The following is a 15,583-nucleotide window of genomic DNA, read 5'->3' as shown; positions in this document are numbered from 1 at the left end:
CTTCTCATTTCATGTGTGTATGTGTTTTTGTGTGTTTCAACTGTACAGAGCTAGAGGGAATCTTAGAGATCATCCAAGTCAAATTTGTATTGTTGAAGAGTGAAAACTGAGGCCTAAAGTAGTGAAGAGACTTGTCTAGTCACAGTTAATTAGTAACAGGTACCAAAAAAAAAAAAAAAAATCATTGATCTAATAGGGAGTAGAACCCAGGTCTCCTGAATCTGAGTTCAAGCTTCATCCTCCAGCTGCATGATGTTGCTTTCTCTGTTTGCTATTCATTTTTTCCACTTCTTTGCTTATCTTTTCCCTGTGCCTTGGCATCAGAGTGGCAGTAGCCGTCCTATTAAGAATTTCTGACCTAGCCCCCTTTTATGGGAGGATAGCGGCAAATACATGTATAATAGTTCATAATACAGTGTGCGTCTCTGAAAATTGCAGAGGCCGTGTCTTTAAAAAACAAACAAAAACAAACTTTTAACCCAGTGCTGCCTGACAGAACTTTTCTATGATGATGGAAATGTTTTCTATAAACGTGTTGTCCAGTATGGTAGCCATTAGTCAGTCATATGTGGCCCTTGAACAAATCTTGAAGACTTGAAATGTGGCTAGTGTGACTGAGGAACTGAATTTTAAATTTTATTTCTAATTAATTTATAATTAAATAGTCCTTTTGGCTCTTGGCTACCACAGTGGACAGTGCAGTCCAAGCATTTGTGGTTTGCTAGTATGTGAAGGAGGAAAGTGGGTTAAGATTAGGTCATTTGAACATTTTAACTTTTAAAAAAATCGAGATATAATTGACACATAATATTACTTTTAAGTGTACAAAGTAATGATCCATTATTTGTATATATTGCAAAATGATCACCACAATAACTCCAGTGTAAACATTTTGACTTTTGAATGAGAGACTGTTGGATTATATATTCTGGAGGGAAAGATTCCCTTGCCAAATATGTTGGGGAAAAAACAATAGCCTCCTAGCTATATGACACACACTGGCATTTTTAAAGTTCTGAGAATCTTACAGAAAATAAACTGGTTTAACCTTTGTTTAATCCATGCTTTTGCACTACACTTTGATGGATACCTTTTGTTTTTCCACTAAATATCTTTATACTCGTTATAGTGATGTGCTGGACGCATGCCTCTGGAGTCAATCTGAGTTTAAATCGTGCCTCTACCACTTACTGTGTGACCATGGACAAATTACTTTAAGCTCCCTCAGTTTCAGTTTTCCTGTCTGTAAAATGGGGTTGTGGTATTTCTTTTATAAGATTGTTTGTAGCTTAAGTGAGACAATATGTGGAAAGCACTTAAGTGTCTGGCTGTTATTAAGTACTGTTAAAACTGCTTTTTGTTATTTTATCACGCTTGATCCTTGAAACAACTCTAAGATTAATAAGGAGAGTGGCTAGACCCTTGTTATTTACAGAACTATGTCTTCCCTTCCCTTATCCGCAGGTTTTCAGAAACTCTTTTAACTTTTTATTTTGAGATAATTATATGTTCACAGGAAATGGCAAAAATAGTACAGGGAGGTCTTTACTCTTCACTAATTTCCTCCAAAGGTTACATCTTACATAACTATTGTATAATATCAACACCAGAAAATTAACAAATTAACATTGGTACAATGGTGTGTGTATACTTTTGTGCCGTTTTAACACCTGTAGATTAGTTTAACTACCACTGCAATCAAGGTACACAACTATTCCATCATCACAAAGATCCCCCTTGTGCTTTCTCTTTGTAATCTTAGAACTTCCTGTGTCTCCCCACCTTCCCCAACCCCTAGAAACCACTAATTTGTTCTCCAACCCATAATTTAGTCATTCTGAGGATGTTACATAAATGGAATATATATGGTATGTGATCTTTTGAGATTTTTTCCCACTCAGCATATCCTTGAGATCTATTCAAGTTGTATGTATCAATAGCTCATTTTTTTTCATTACTGAGTAGTGTTCTATGGTATGGATATACCACAGTTTAGTCACCTGTTGAAGGACATTTTGGTTGTTTCCAATTTAGCCATTATGAATAAAGCTTCTATGAACATTCATGTTCAGGTTTTTGTGTGGATGTAAATTTTCATTTTTCTCTGAATGCAATTGCTGGGTCATGTGGTTAAGTATATGTTTTGTTTGTGTTTTTGTTTTTTTGTTTTTGGAAGATATCGCCAAACTATTTTCTGGAATATCTGTACCACTTTACATTCTCACCAGCAATGTATGAGAGATCCACTTTCTCCACATACTTGCCAGTGTCTGGTATTGTTACTATTTTTATTTTATCTGTTTTAATAATGTGTAATGATACCTCATCGTGGACTTAAGTTGCATCTCCCCAATGGCTAGTGATACTTAACATCTTTTCATGCCATCATTTGCTGTCCATATAGTCTCATCAATAAAATGTCTCTTTAGTTTTAGGCCCATTTTCTAATTGAATTGTTTGGTTTTTTACTATTGAGTTTTGAAAATTCTTGATATATTACAGATATGTATATTCTTTATCAGAATAACGGTTTGCAAATATTTTCTCCCACTCTGTTGTTTGTCTTTCCATCCTCTTAACAGGGTCCTTCAGAGAGCAAACATTTTAAATTTTGTTAAAGTCTAATTTGTTGATTTTCTTTTATAGATTATGCTTTTGGTGTCATGTCTGAAGTCCCAAGACCTAGGTCCCATAGAGTTTCTCCTGTTGTTTTCCCAAAAGTTTTATTTAACTTTAACTTTTACATTTGAACCTCTGATCCATTTGAGTTAATTTTGTATAATGTGTGTGGTTTAGGTTGAGGTTTTTTTTTTTGTTTTTTTTGTTTTTTTTGCCTATGATATCCAGCTGCTCTAGCACCTTTTGTTGAAAAGACCATCCTTCCTCCATCGAATTACTTTTGTACCTTTGTCAAAAATCAGTTCCACTACCTATTTTTGTACAACCTTTGAGCTAAGAATGGTTTTTACATTTTAAATGGTTGGAAAAAACCTGTGACATATGAAATCATATGAAATTCAAGTTCAGTGTCCAGAAATAAAGTTTTATTGGGACACCACTCCACTCATTCAATTGTATTGTCTCTGGGAGCTTTTGCACTACAGCAGTATGGACAGTAGTTGGGATAGATGATATGGCCTGCAAAGCTTATGGTCTGGCTCTTTGTAAAAGAAGTGTGCTGATCCCTGAGATAGATCATTCAGCTGAGAGACCTGTTCCTGTACACCAGCCCGACAATACTCAATCCAAATTCATGTATAAGTTAATTATAAATTTTGATTCCAGACATTTGGAGTTGCTCATAAATAGTTGAAACAAAAATTTAATCTGTAAATGCTAAGGTAAACTTGCTTCATACGTAAAATGGGAAGTATTTTTGAAGAGCTGAAGTGTCACACTTCAGCTTTTCTAGTTAGTATATGATAGAACTGAATCTAGAACCCAGTTTTTTTGACTCATGGTCCAGTTGGCTTTTCACTTTCCACTAAGTACATTTGCATTGTTAATAAAGAGATACTAAAATATTGTTTGATTCTTGCAAGCAGCAGGCTTGAATCTTAATTAAATGATAGTTACCTGTGTCTTTTGAAATCTTAATTTTTTCTGTCCCTCTTATTGCTCATAAAAGCCTAGAACAAACTTCCTCAAAAAAACTCCATCAAAAAAAGTAATGCTTCCATTATTCTTGGCTAATAAATTAATGATTTTAGTAGTGTTTTAATATTTTTTTTAAAAAGGAAAGGAGGAAGTTGATTTCCATAGCTCTCTTCTCCACTGTCATTAAAATGACAGGATTGCTTTTATATCCTCTAGTGAGTCAGCCTTCCTTTCTCACATTTTTCATCTTTGACCAACTGCCCAACTGCTCTCACAGGGAAAGTGTCCCTAAGTCACACAACAAATTGAAATTTTCTGTGATGTCAAAAAGCTATTGGCAGGAATTTTAATTTAGAAATAGTTTATTGTTTTCAGTGATAGGAGTGGGGAATTATTGGGGGATTATACAGAGAGCTGAGATAAACAGATAATCTCATTTATCAGAGCAACACCTTCAGAGACTGATATTTTACTTTACCTGTCTAGAGAGAGGCAAACAGGCCTTTAAGGACATTTTTTGCATAACCTAAATAATGCTATTTTTGTGATTATGTAGAATTATCATGTTGTGGGCACTCAGTAAAATATTTGTTGAATGTAGTGATGCTCCATTTATTGGAGGTTTTTCCAAGCCACCTCAAGTCCATTAGTTGTAATTAGATAATTTTAGTTGATCATCTAAAGGGAGTAGATAGAGAAGGCAGAAAGAAGAGTTTTGGAGTCAGGTAAGAGTTTGAATCTAGGTTGTCACCTGTTACCTTTGTGACCTAATATAGGTAACATATCTTGTTTCAAGCTCCATTTTCTTCTCCGTAAAAAGGATTTATATATCTACTTCACTGGTTTGTTTGGAGATTAAAATGAGATAACATACATGATCCCTAGCAGACACTTGATGAATAATAGTTTTCTTCCCTCTTTCAGAGATTTTTCCCCTTTTAATGTGATTCTCTGTGGTCCACCTCATTGTACTCTAGGTTGATAATTTCTAGCTCTAGTTTTTTTTTTTTAATTAATTAATTAATTTGGCTGCGTCGGGTGTTAGTTGTAGCATACGGGATCTTCCTTGCGGGGTGTGGGCTTCTCTCCAGTTGTGGCATGCGGGCTTAGTTGCCCCGCGACATATGGGATCTTAGTTCCCCGACCAGGGATGGATCGAACCTGCGTCCCCTGCATTGGAAGGCGGATTCTTTTCTTTTTCCTTTTTCTTAAAAAATTAATTAATTTATTTTTGGCTGCGTTGGGTCTTCGTTGCTGCATGTGGGCTTTCTCTAGTTGCGGCGAGTGGGGGCTACTCTTCGTTGCAGTGTGCGGGCTTCTCGTTGCAGTGGCTTCTTGTTGCGGAGCACGGGCTCTAGGCACACAGGCTTCAGTAGTTGTGGCACATGGGCTCAGTAGTTGTGGCTTGTGGGCTCTAGAGCACAGGCTCAGTAGTTGTGGCACACGGGCCTAGTTGCTCTGTGGCATGTGGAATCTTCCTGGACCAGGGCTTGAACCCGTGTCCCCTGCATTGGCAGGCGGATTGTTAACCACTGCACCACCAGGGAAGTCCCTGGAAGGCAGATTCTTAACCACTGGACCACCAGGGAAGTCCCTCTAGCTCTAGTTTTGATATCCCAGAATTATTGCCAATTATTTCAAGGAATGTTATCAAATATTATTATTATGAAAATGATAAAAATGGTGAGGGAGGACTTAATTGTGTGTCAAATACTGAGATGAGGGCTTTATATTCATTCTCTCATTTAATTCTTACAATAACTCTGAAATAGATACTAGCATTAATAACATTTTAGATGGTAAAAGTTTAAGGAGATTTATGAGCTTGCCCAGATGTCTTAGTGAGTAGTGGAGCTGGGACATTAACCTGGGTGTGTCTAACTGTAAAAGCATCTGCTCTTCAATAACACACTCTACTGCCTCTACAGTTAAACTTTTTGCAGTAATAATAGCAGTTAACATGTGTTGAGTATTTGTCATGTTCCGGGACTATTCTAAATACTTATATGCTTTGTTTCATGTACTCTACACACTGATTTTATGAGGAGGTGCTGTTGTTTTCCCCCATTTTACTAATGAGAAACAAGGTACAAAGAAATTAACTTGCAAAAGGTAATACTGCTAGGAACTGGTAGGACAGGGATTCAAATCTAGCCAGTCACTCTTAAACACCATAATTAGAGGGGTGGCAGGTAAAGTAAGGCAGTGTTGTAACTGTACAGTGATTTACTAAAATGATGGCTTCCAGATCTGCAGTTTTTTGTTTTTCCTTTTTAGTCAGGATTTTATGTGGAGCTGGAAGAACTTTTAACAAGACCAAAAAGAATTTACTTTCAGAAAATAAAACTTTAGCCTTTATTCTTTATTATGATTAATAAAATATAAAAAATTATAATTGTTTTGCTTTTGCTTATCCACCATGATTTTTAGGAATTGAGAATATTTAGTATTTTTCAGTTCTAAGCTGTAATTCAAGCATAAGAATGGTGTTAATGAACTTAAGTTTTGTAATGTGGAAAGGTAATTTTTTTTTGCATTAATGAAAGCTTTCAATAGTGATGTTAAATAAATGGTACTATTTAATAGCTGATAATATTAATGGTATTAGCACATATGAGGATTTTATTGATAGTGTCATGTATTAATCTATAGTTATAATGACTTTTTTTTTTTGCGGTACACGGGCCTCTCACTGTTGTGGCCTCTCCCGTTGCGGAGTACAGGCTCCAGATGCGCAGACTCAGCGGCCATGGCTCACGGGCCCAGCTGCTCTGCGGCGTGTGGGATCTTCCCGGACCGGGGCACGAACCCGTGTGCCCTGCATCCGCAGGCAGACTCTCAACCACTGCACCACCAGGGAAGCCCTATAATGACCTTTTTAAAGACAGCCAGCAATTTATCTCTCAAATGTTTGTATCTTCCTCTGTAGAGGTACATACTTCTCTTTATATTTAATTTCACAGTTTGATATGTGAAAGCTTTCCTTAATGACAGATACAGTGTATCTTGGCTCTTTTTCTATAAAAGAACTGATGTCCATAAACACTCACTTCTGCACTGTAGGGAAATACTCAAAATATTACTTCCTGAATACATTCTCTGGAAAGCTAGAAATACTCTACCAGAAATGGAAAGATTGTGAAGACTTTAGACATTGCTTTTTAAAAAAAATTGATATATAATTGACATACAACATTATGTAAGTTTAAGGTATACAACACTGATTTGAAATATTTATTGCAAAGACTTTCTTTTAAATAACTTTTTTTTTTTTTTTTTTTTTTGCGGTACGTGGGCCTCTCACTGCTGTGGCCTCTCCCACTGCGGAGCACAGGCTCCGGACGCGCAGGCCCAGCGGCCATGGCTCACGGGCCCAGCCGCTCTGCGGCATGTGGGATCCTCCCGGACCGGGGCACGAACCCGTGTCCCCTGCATCGGCAGGCGGGCTCTCAACCACTGCGCCACCAGGGAAGCCCTAAATAACATTTTTAATGCTAGGAAAGACAACCCCAGTATCATTCTCCTAAAGCAACGGTGACTAACTTACTGTAATAACCTTTAACAACTTTGTGTATGTATGCCATTCTCAATTAGTTGCCATCACAATAATTCAAAAATAAATTTTGTTTATTCATGGAAATTCATTAGCTAGTGTGATACATGTAGTCTCAAATTTCTGTATAAACAAAAGCAAGCTTTATCTCAGCCTTAGATAAGAATCAAAATTTGAAAAATAGGGTTAGTGAGGAGATTGAAATTTATTTCATATTTTAGACTTTTATGTTGAAATATGAGATTACAATCAATTTAAGGCCCTTTTCGTTTCCTTGTGCAGTATTTTTTTTGAGATGGGTTGTGTTAGACTAATTAAATGGTTCTCATATAAATGAGTTTTGGAATGAAACCCACAGAGCCTTGGCCGTGATAGAAATACCATTGGTAAGCTGATAGTAGTATAGAAAATGTGTTACAATCAAGGCAGCTCCTTCTTGGTGTTAATTTCAGTGGCAGATCTAGGTCACAATTCATCTTCTGCATACCAAATACCTCCTCTGAAGCTTAAAATAACCTATCTATTCATAGGTATTTTTTCTTTTTCTTTATCTCTTTCTTTTTCTTTGCTTTTTTTTTTTTTCCCCTGTGAAATTGCCAAAACATTTAGCAGAGGGAAATTAGATGACTATTTAAAAATTGGTCTAACCTTTATATTTAATGGCATTAACATTTAGTTGCTTGGGAGAATTGCCCAAATTACTGATTTGATATATGGGAAAAGTATTTAGATTAATTTTATCTGGTAAGAAATACAAATTACTGTTACTACGTATTTTAAGAATTCTCAAAGATTTAGTTACATATAAAATAAAAGATTGCTTTTTCTCTTGCCACTTTAAACAATCTAATTTCATTATATTTTGGTATATGGTTTCAGTTTACCTATAAGTGATGCTTGCAAATGAAGGGCTTTCTTTTTGTTGTTTAAAATCAAATATTAAACAGAATGAAAGTCATTTGGTATCTGTACACTCACTTCAAAGTCTGACTTGTACATTTAAATATTTTCCTTAGAAGGTTTTTTAACTTCTGTAGTATCTGGTGACTTGGAATGATTTTGTATTGAGTGGTGCAATTTGTCATATATTTACATATTATACCAAGTAAATTCTTTACTGTAAAAGTTATTGAACTTGTTCTTCCCAGATGTAGTAATAGGATTAATTGGAGTATCTGTCTTAACACTGAATTACTTGAATCATGTCAGAAGTACTGTTTTTGGGTGGATAAATTCTATACAATAAATATCACACCAAGCTTGAAGGTTGGTCAGGACTATACCTGTTATCTAATCCTAAATATTTCTTGCTGGGACTGTTTCCCAACTAGTAAATAAAGATGCCATTCTATTTTGGGTTTATCAATCTGTGATAATCCTTTAAAAATTAAAAGTAATATTTTAAATTATAAAAGTAATGTATGTTTATTGTAGAAATTAGAAAATATAGGTAAGCAAAAAAGAAAGCTAGACATTTATAATCCTACCGGCCTAGATAACTAGCATTAATACCTTGGTGTATATTTTTCCAGATAGTTTTCTGTGTTGTGTATATACGAAATATATATAGATAAGTCATACGTTTTTGTCTTTAGGTCCTTTGCTTCTCTCTAGAATATTTTTCCCTAGAAAACATGCCTGGCTTGTCTTATTATTTAGGACTCAGCCTAAATGTCATCTCCTAAAGAGAGCTTCCCCAGCATCTAGAGTAGCATACTGATACTTTCCCTTTGAAGTCCAACTAGATTATAAGGTCCAAGAGGGTAGGGATCATATCTGTCTCAGTCAACACTGTATCTCTAGTGCTCAGCAGTGTCTCTGGCGTATAGTAGGTACTTAATAAATGTTTGAATGAATATTTAATATTATAAAAATAAGATAAGATTATACATATGTTAGATACTCTGGAAAGAAAGGTAAGATATATATCTCTGACCTTAGATTGCTTACAGTCTAGAGGAAAGGTGGAAAATTAATGTGTTAAGTGCTGTAATAGGGGAAGTACAGTATTAAGGAAGCACGTAGTAGGAGTAGCTATCCAAATTGGGTGGGAAAGAGTTGTTTGAGAAGGCTTTCTGGAAGCGTGACAATGTAAACATTTCATAACCTTGTAATTTGTCAGTTCTTTTTACCTATAATATAATTTAGACTGGCTGGGTAGTATTTTATCAGTATGTAAGTACCAGAGTTTAATCCATATTCTGTTTTTAGTCATTTAGGGGATTCCCTAAATAACACTGTCGTGGATATCTTTGTTATCTTTTCTTAGTTATTTTCTTGGGTAATTTTTACTTGGGGGTGGAATTTAGGGGACCAAGAATTATAAGTATTTCCAAGGCTTTGGTGTATATTCATTTTGGGGGTACCAAATTGCCCTCCATGAAGGTTGTACCAGTTTATACTTCTAGCAACAGTGTATAAGAATTCCCTCCCACCCCAAATCTTGCCAATTTGTTAGGCAAAATGGTGTCTTAACAGCTTAATTTGTCTTTGATTCGCCTGTATATATCATAGTAACTTGTAGACAAACAGCAAAATATGGCGAGCTTTAATTTAGATTTTACAGTGGTTCCTGAACAGATATTCCATACAGTATGGCATATGTGAAATTATTTGGATATTATCTTTAGTTTTGATTGTAAGTCATATTAAGTTATATGCTTACCTTTGCATTACCTACTTTTTAGCATAATTTTCAATCCAGAATATTTTTGTATTTTAAGATCTTTGTCTCATTCATTTTATAAACATGTAAATTATAGTGGCAAATTCAGAGAAACTGAGAATAGGCTATTTAATTTGAGATTGCATACCTTAAGAAGCTTGTATGTTGACATTAGGCCTAGCAACTAACTTCTTTTTAATTATTGTGGCCAGAAACACCAGATGAAAATGGTAAAACCCAGAGAGCTGATGATTTTGTCTTGAAGAAAATAAAGAAGAAAAAGAAAAAGAAACACCGAGAAGATATGCGAGGAAGACGCCTTAAAATGTACAATAAGGAAGTACAAACCATCTGTGCTGGCCTGACCCGCATCAGTAAGGAAATCCTCACCCAAGGACAAATAAATAGCACTTCAGGAGTTAATAAGGAGTCCTTCAGGTATCTGAAAGATGAACAGCTGTGTCGATTAAATTTGGGCATGCAAGAATATCGGGTACCCCAGGGAGTACAAACACCTTTTATGACTCACCAGGAACATTCTATTCGTAGAAATTTCTTAAAAACAGGTACTAAATTTAGCAACTTTATTCATGAGGAACACCAGTCCAATGGTGGTGCTCTTGTCCTTCATGCTTACATGGATGAACTCTCATTTTTGTCTCCAATGGAGATGGAGAGATTTTCTGAGGAGTTTCTTGCTTTGACGTTCAGTGAAAACGAGAAAAATGCTGCTTACTATGCTTTAGCAATAGTGCATGGAGCGGCCGCTTATCTCCCAGACTTCTTGGACTACTTTGCTTTTAATTTCCCCAACACTCCAGTGAAAATGGAAATTCTGGGCAAGAAAGATATTGAAACAACCACCATTTCAAATTTTCACACTCAGGTAAGGTAAAATCATTGTTAAATTATTTAGTAAAACAGGTTACAGTATCTCAAAAATATTAACTTCATTCTGTTGCATAGCACATACCAGAACACTTGATTAAAATTCATTGTGGTAAAAGTGGTTAAAATTGTTTTTTTATAACTCTGATTGAAAAATCTTAATTCCTGAAGTTCTTTGGGATGTGGCTTGTTACTTGCTTGGTCTAAGAAATGTTTTATACATGTTTTATGTCATTTTTTGTGGAACAAATTTTTGTGGAAAATCAGCTTGAAAACCAATTCAGTTTTTCACAAATTGAATAATGTTAGTATGGAGGATGTGATTTCGATCTGATAGCCTCAAGGTAACTTTAGTTAAGACTTACCTTTTATGTCATAATAAGACACATGAGGGCATTGGCCTGTTTATTTGTCAGGTTTTTGCTGTTCTTGTTTCTCTTCTTTCAGTAACTTGTTGGCAGTCTATCCCAGAAACATACCCCATTGATGTGACTTGGAAGTGTCACTAGGAAGACCGCCATAGCTTCTGCTCCTTCTGCCTTTGCACTGTTTTAGGTGAAGACATTTTCTAAAGCCTTGCTTGGGCAGCTAGGCTTAAGTCAGCAGGGAAACCTCTCCTTCCTAACCAGTGGTTTTTAACCAATCATTTTTTCAATGAAGTTATTTTAGGGCATGAAAAGTGGTTGATAATGTGTCCTAGTTTTTTTCTTGCTTACTTTTCTCATAAGGATTATGAACATGAATGGTCAGCTATAAGTTTGTATTATAGATATAAATTCTACACAAGTTTAGTGGAGAATATTTCCTTTTTAGAGATTTATGATTATATAACCTATTTTTTCAGGTTATCTAATAATTTGCTGCCATTCTTTTCCTTAAGATTCTTTTTTTAGGTAAATAGACTTGCATAATAAGACTCTCAGCTACCTGCATTATAGTGGTCTCAAGCCACTTAGATATATATGAAACCTTCTCTAATTTGAATCTTTTTAGTGATTCTTACCATCCTTACCTCCAATGAGGGGAGTATCCAGTTTAGATTTACAAGCTTCAGAGTTTCTCTAATTGAAGTTCTCTCTGCAGTAGAGAGAGCAGGAGCAGCCAATCTGGAGAGGTCGCAAGATGGGGCTGCCCAAGATGTTGGAACACGATGTGCAATAAAGGGCTTCGTCTTGGATTTTGGCCTTGTTACCACAATCAGGTACCGAAGTGCTGACTTTTGTAGTAGATTTTGTTTTTTCTTTTTTTTTTTTTTAAAGGAGTTTTGCCCTTTGAAAGTTAAGGAATCCTATTTTTATAAATATTGGAAAAGGGACTGAAAACAGTTCTTTTAATATAGTCCATAATCCTCCTAAGTCCCTATTTAACAAAGAAAGATATTGCTGAGAGCAGAATTAATGTGCTCTATCATTTTTTTAGTTTAGAAAAATGCAGCAAATTTTCTCTTCTAATTGATAGACCAGCAAGCATATCTGAGAAATAAGCCAGAAACTTGGGGGGAAAGAAAGTCTTGGTTTTGTAATGGTGACTTTTTAACTTTCATATTAGTTAGTCTCTAGAGGATCAAGCTTGTATATCAATAGACAGTCTAAATAGTTAATAGAAGAAAATATCTCTAAATATTCCCTGCTGATTTTTGTCCTCCAATTAATTTTTTTAATGGAGCTGAAATTTAAATGACTGTACCAACAACTTACCTTGAGATTTACCTTGAGATTTATAAAATAACCACTTTTTAAGAACATATCAGTTTATTATTAAGTTAGATATCATTAATTACTTCAACCACATAAGAATATTGAGGACTATTAAGTAAGTCTTGTGCTCTGGTGATCCTGTAACTTAATTTTATTTATGAATTTTCAGTCATTGGAGAGACATACGGGGTGCGTATGGGAGGTTGTCGTAGCCCATGAAACTATTTTGCAACTAAAATCTTCGGCATATGTTGGGATGGAAGCTAATACAGTAGTTCAGATTTGTTTAGCACTTCATGGTTTATAGAAATGCTTTCATATTCATATCTTAATATTTGAAATAATCTGTGGGGTAGGCAAGCAATTTTATCTGTTTTCCATTGAAGAAACTGAGGCTTGGAGATGTTCATTGTTATACAGGGTCATGTAGCTAGTATATAGAAATAGGGAATTCCCTGGTGGTCCGGTGGTTAGGACTCAGAGCTTTCACTGCCAAGGGCCTGGGTTCAGTCCGTGGTTGGGGAACTAAGATCCCACAAGCCGTGGGGTACACCCCCGCCCCCCCAAAAAAAGAAACAGTATGCAAACCTAAGCCACCTGAACAATTTGATACATCGTTTTACCATACTCCTTCCCTCATTGGAATATGAGACTAGTGCTTTTATTTTTCTAAACATTGGAGAAGAGACTGGTGTTTTATTTGTCTAAACATTCTGGTCAGTGAAATTAAAATATCTCAGTTTAACACAATATTCAGAAAGCTATTCTAATATTTTTCACAAATAACTTTAGATTGTTGGGAATTAAGTGAATACATTAGGAATTCTGTGTTTTGTGAAGTCTCATGAAGTTCTGTTAAGCCTATAAATAAAGCGAGGTAAGTTTATTACCTTATAGACACAGTTAATAGAAGTTATTTATAGTTTAAATATGTAACCATGATAATTATTCATGACTATAGTTCAAGACAGTTTATTCAGCAAACATATATTGAGAACCTACCATGTACTGCACAGTCTGTTCTTAAAAGGACTAATTGATGAGCTCAATCTAGTGGAAGAGATGAATAAACCAGCAATTATAATATAGTTTGATAAATACTAGAATAGAGGTATATATAGGCAAAACCCTATAATAGAGGGAGCACAGTTTGTGGTGTTACCTAACTCAGACTTGAAGTGATTGGAAAAGGCATTTTAAAGATTGTGATGCCTGAGTAGAGTCTTGAAAGAAGATTACTTAGCATAATAAGGGTATTTTAAGCAAAGCGAATAAATGGCCTGTGCAAACACATGGAGTCATTAGAGAATGTGGCACTTTCAAGGAGCTGCAAATAGCTTGACATGGCAAGAGTACATGCTGACTGTTAAGGGGAGTTAACACTGGAGAGATAGACAAAATCAGAATTGTGAAGAGCTTTGTATGATGTGCTAAAAAAAGTTATTTTTCCCAAAGGTAATTGGGAATCATTGGTGAATTTTAATAGGGAAGAGCTATCAAGTTATGTTTGCAAAGATTACACAGTAGTCTGAAGGGTGGAATTGAGGAGGAAAAGGAGATTGGAAGCAAGAAGACTGGTTAAACCAATTACTGTGGTTACTAGATCGGAAATGATCCATGTCCAGACTGATATTGACATTAGGAAGAAATGAAATTTGAGAAATAATTAGAACATGGGATTAATTGCACTTGATGAGGGAGAAGGATGGAGTCTTAAAAAAATGTGGTTTGGACAAATGGGTGGATAGTGGTGCTGGTCACAAAGTCAATACAGGGTTGAAAAAGTTGGTTTCTAGGGGTGTAAGGTATTGATGAGTTCAGTTTGAGATATTTTATGTTGAGGTACTTGTGAAGACTAACAGAAATGTCTGTTAGGTAGTTGAGTAAATGGATCTAAGACTGGGAGACATCTAGGCCGGAGATGCAGAAGTTGGACCATTAGCACATAGGTGGTCCAGGGACAGCGTTAGAAATGGAAGAGATGAAGCTATGAATGGAATTCTGTGATGCACCCACATGTATGAGGAGCATGGGAAGAGATCAAAAAGAAAGAGAGGTAGAAGGAAGGTTACAGTATAAGTTTTCTAGATATTAAGAATGATGGAGGGCTTAAATATCATGTCCATATTAGGGGTCAATTAAGATAAGGACAGAAAAGTGTTAGGTTGCTTAATTAGGAATTTAATTGGACACATTATCAAGACCAGTGCTTTGCAAACAATGACCATCTAAATACTGTAAATTATGCTTTTTTTTTTAGAAGCTTGCTACTTGCTCTCTGAATAAATTTGATATCACCAGGGAGCTTACTAGAAATGCAGACTCTCAGACCCCTACCCAGATCTTCTGAATCAGAATTTGCAGTTTAACAAGCTCCTCAGGTGATTCATATGCATGTTAAGGTTTGAGAAGTACTACTTGAGAACTCACCTGTTCTATCTCGTAAAATGTAAATTTGTTTTGTGCAAGAAAAATTACAGCTTCTGTTACTTTTATATTTTTAAATTATTGTAGTAACAAAGCTAGGATGCCCAGAGGTGGTTTTTTTTTTCTTTTACTGTTCTATAAAACTCAATTGTTTTAACACCAAAAGAGGTAAGTTCATGATAAATAGCAATTGAAGCACCAAGCTGATCCTCACATTTGATTACTTCTCTCAGCAGTTGATACAGGATAACTTTGTAAAGTTGAGTTTCCAATCTAAAGGACTACATATGTATTGATACAGTATGGTATTTTTATAATTCTGTAGGATTATTCAGGTCTAATTAAGTTTTAAATAGTCATTGGTTAATAACAATTTTGACCACAAAGTTTTAAGTGTTTGTGGAATCTTTTGGTCAGTTAATAGAGAAAAATTAGTGTTCACTTAGAAATTTTTTTTTTTTTTGCTTAGCTGTTATATCTTGTAATTATTGGCTACTTGAAAAATTTTTTTAATGGTTTTCAACTTTGAAGTGTGATAGTTCTGCAATAAGTATGCAATCCTTAGCTCTCCTCCTTATGAAAATCCTGTGGCAGCTGATAAATGGATTGAAAATTCAGATATTCTTCTGGTCATTTTATGGACTAAAAGGATTTTAGAGCAAGTGGGGGCCATTTCCAAGCCTTTGTTTTATAGATGAGGAAGGTGACATTTTGGTTGACCTTTCCCAAGGTTAAATAGTGGCAGATCTTCAAAGA

The 15,583-nt window shown here is 35.4% G+C and overlaps 1 protein-coding gene across 1 annotated transcript in view; it reads left to right on the top strand.

Moving 5' to 3' along the window:
• Positions 1-15,583, top strand: part of RSBN1 (round spermatid basic protein 1) — a 42,669-nt gene that overhangs the window by 2,057 nt on the left and 25,029 nt on the right. Inside the window, 1 exon segment of the mRNA XM_060090294.1 lies at positions 10,028-10,701. Within this exon segment, the coding sequence (XP_059946277.1) occupies positions 10,028-10,701 (674 nt within the window).

This window comes from Mesoplodon densirostris, chromosome 2 (genome assembly GCF_025265405.1).
Source record: "Mesoplodon densirostris isolate mMesDen1 chromosome 2, mMesDen1 primary haplotype, whole genome shotgun sequence".
Lineage (NCBI taxonomy): Eukaryota > Metazoa > Chordata > Mammalia > Artiodactyla > Ziphiidae > Mesoplodon > Mesoplodon densirostris.
This window is presented reverse-complemented; position numbering and strand designations above follow the sequence as displayed.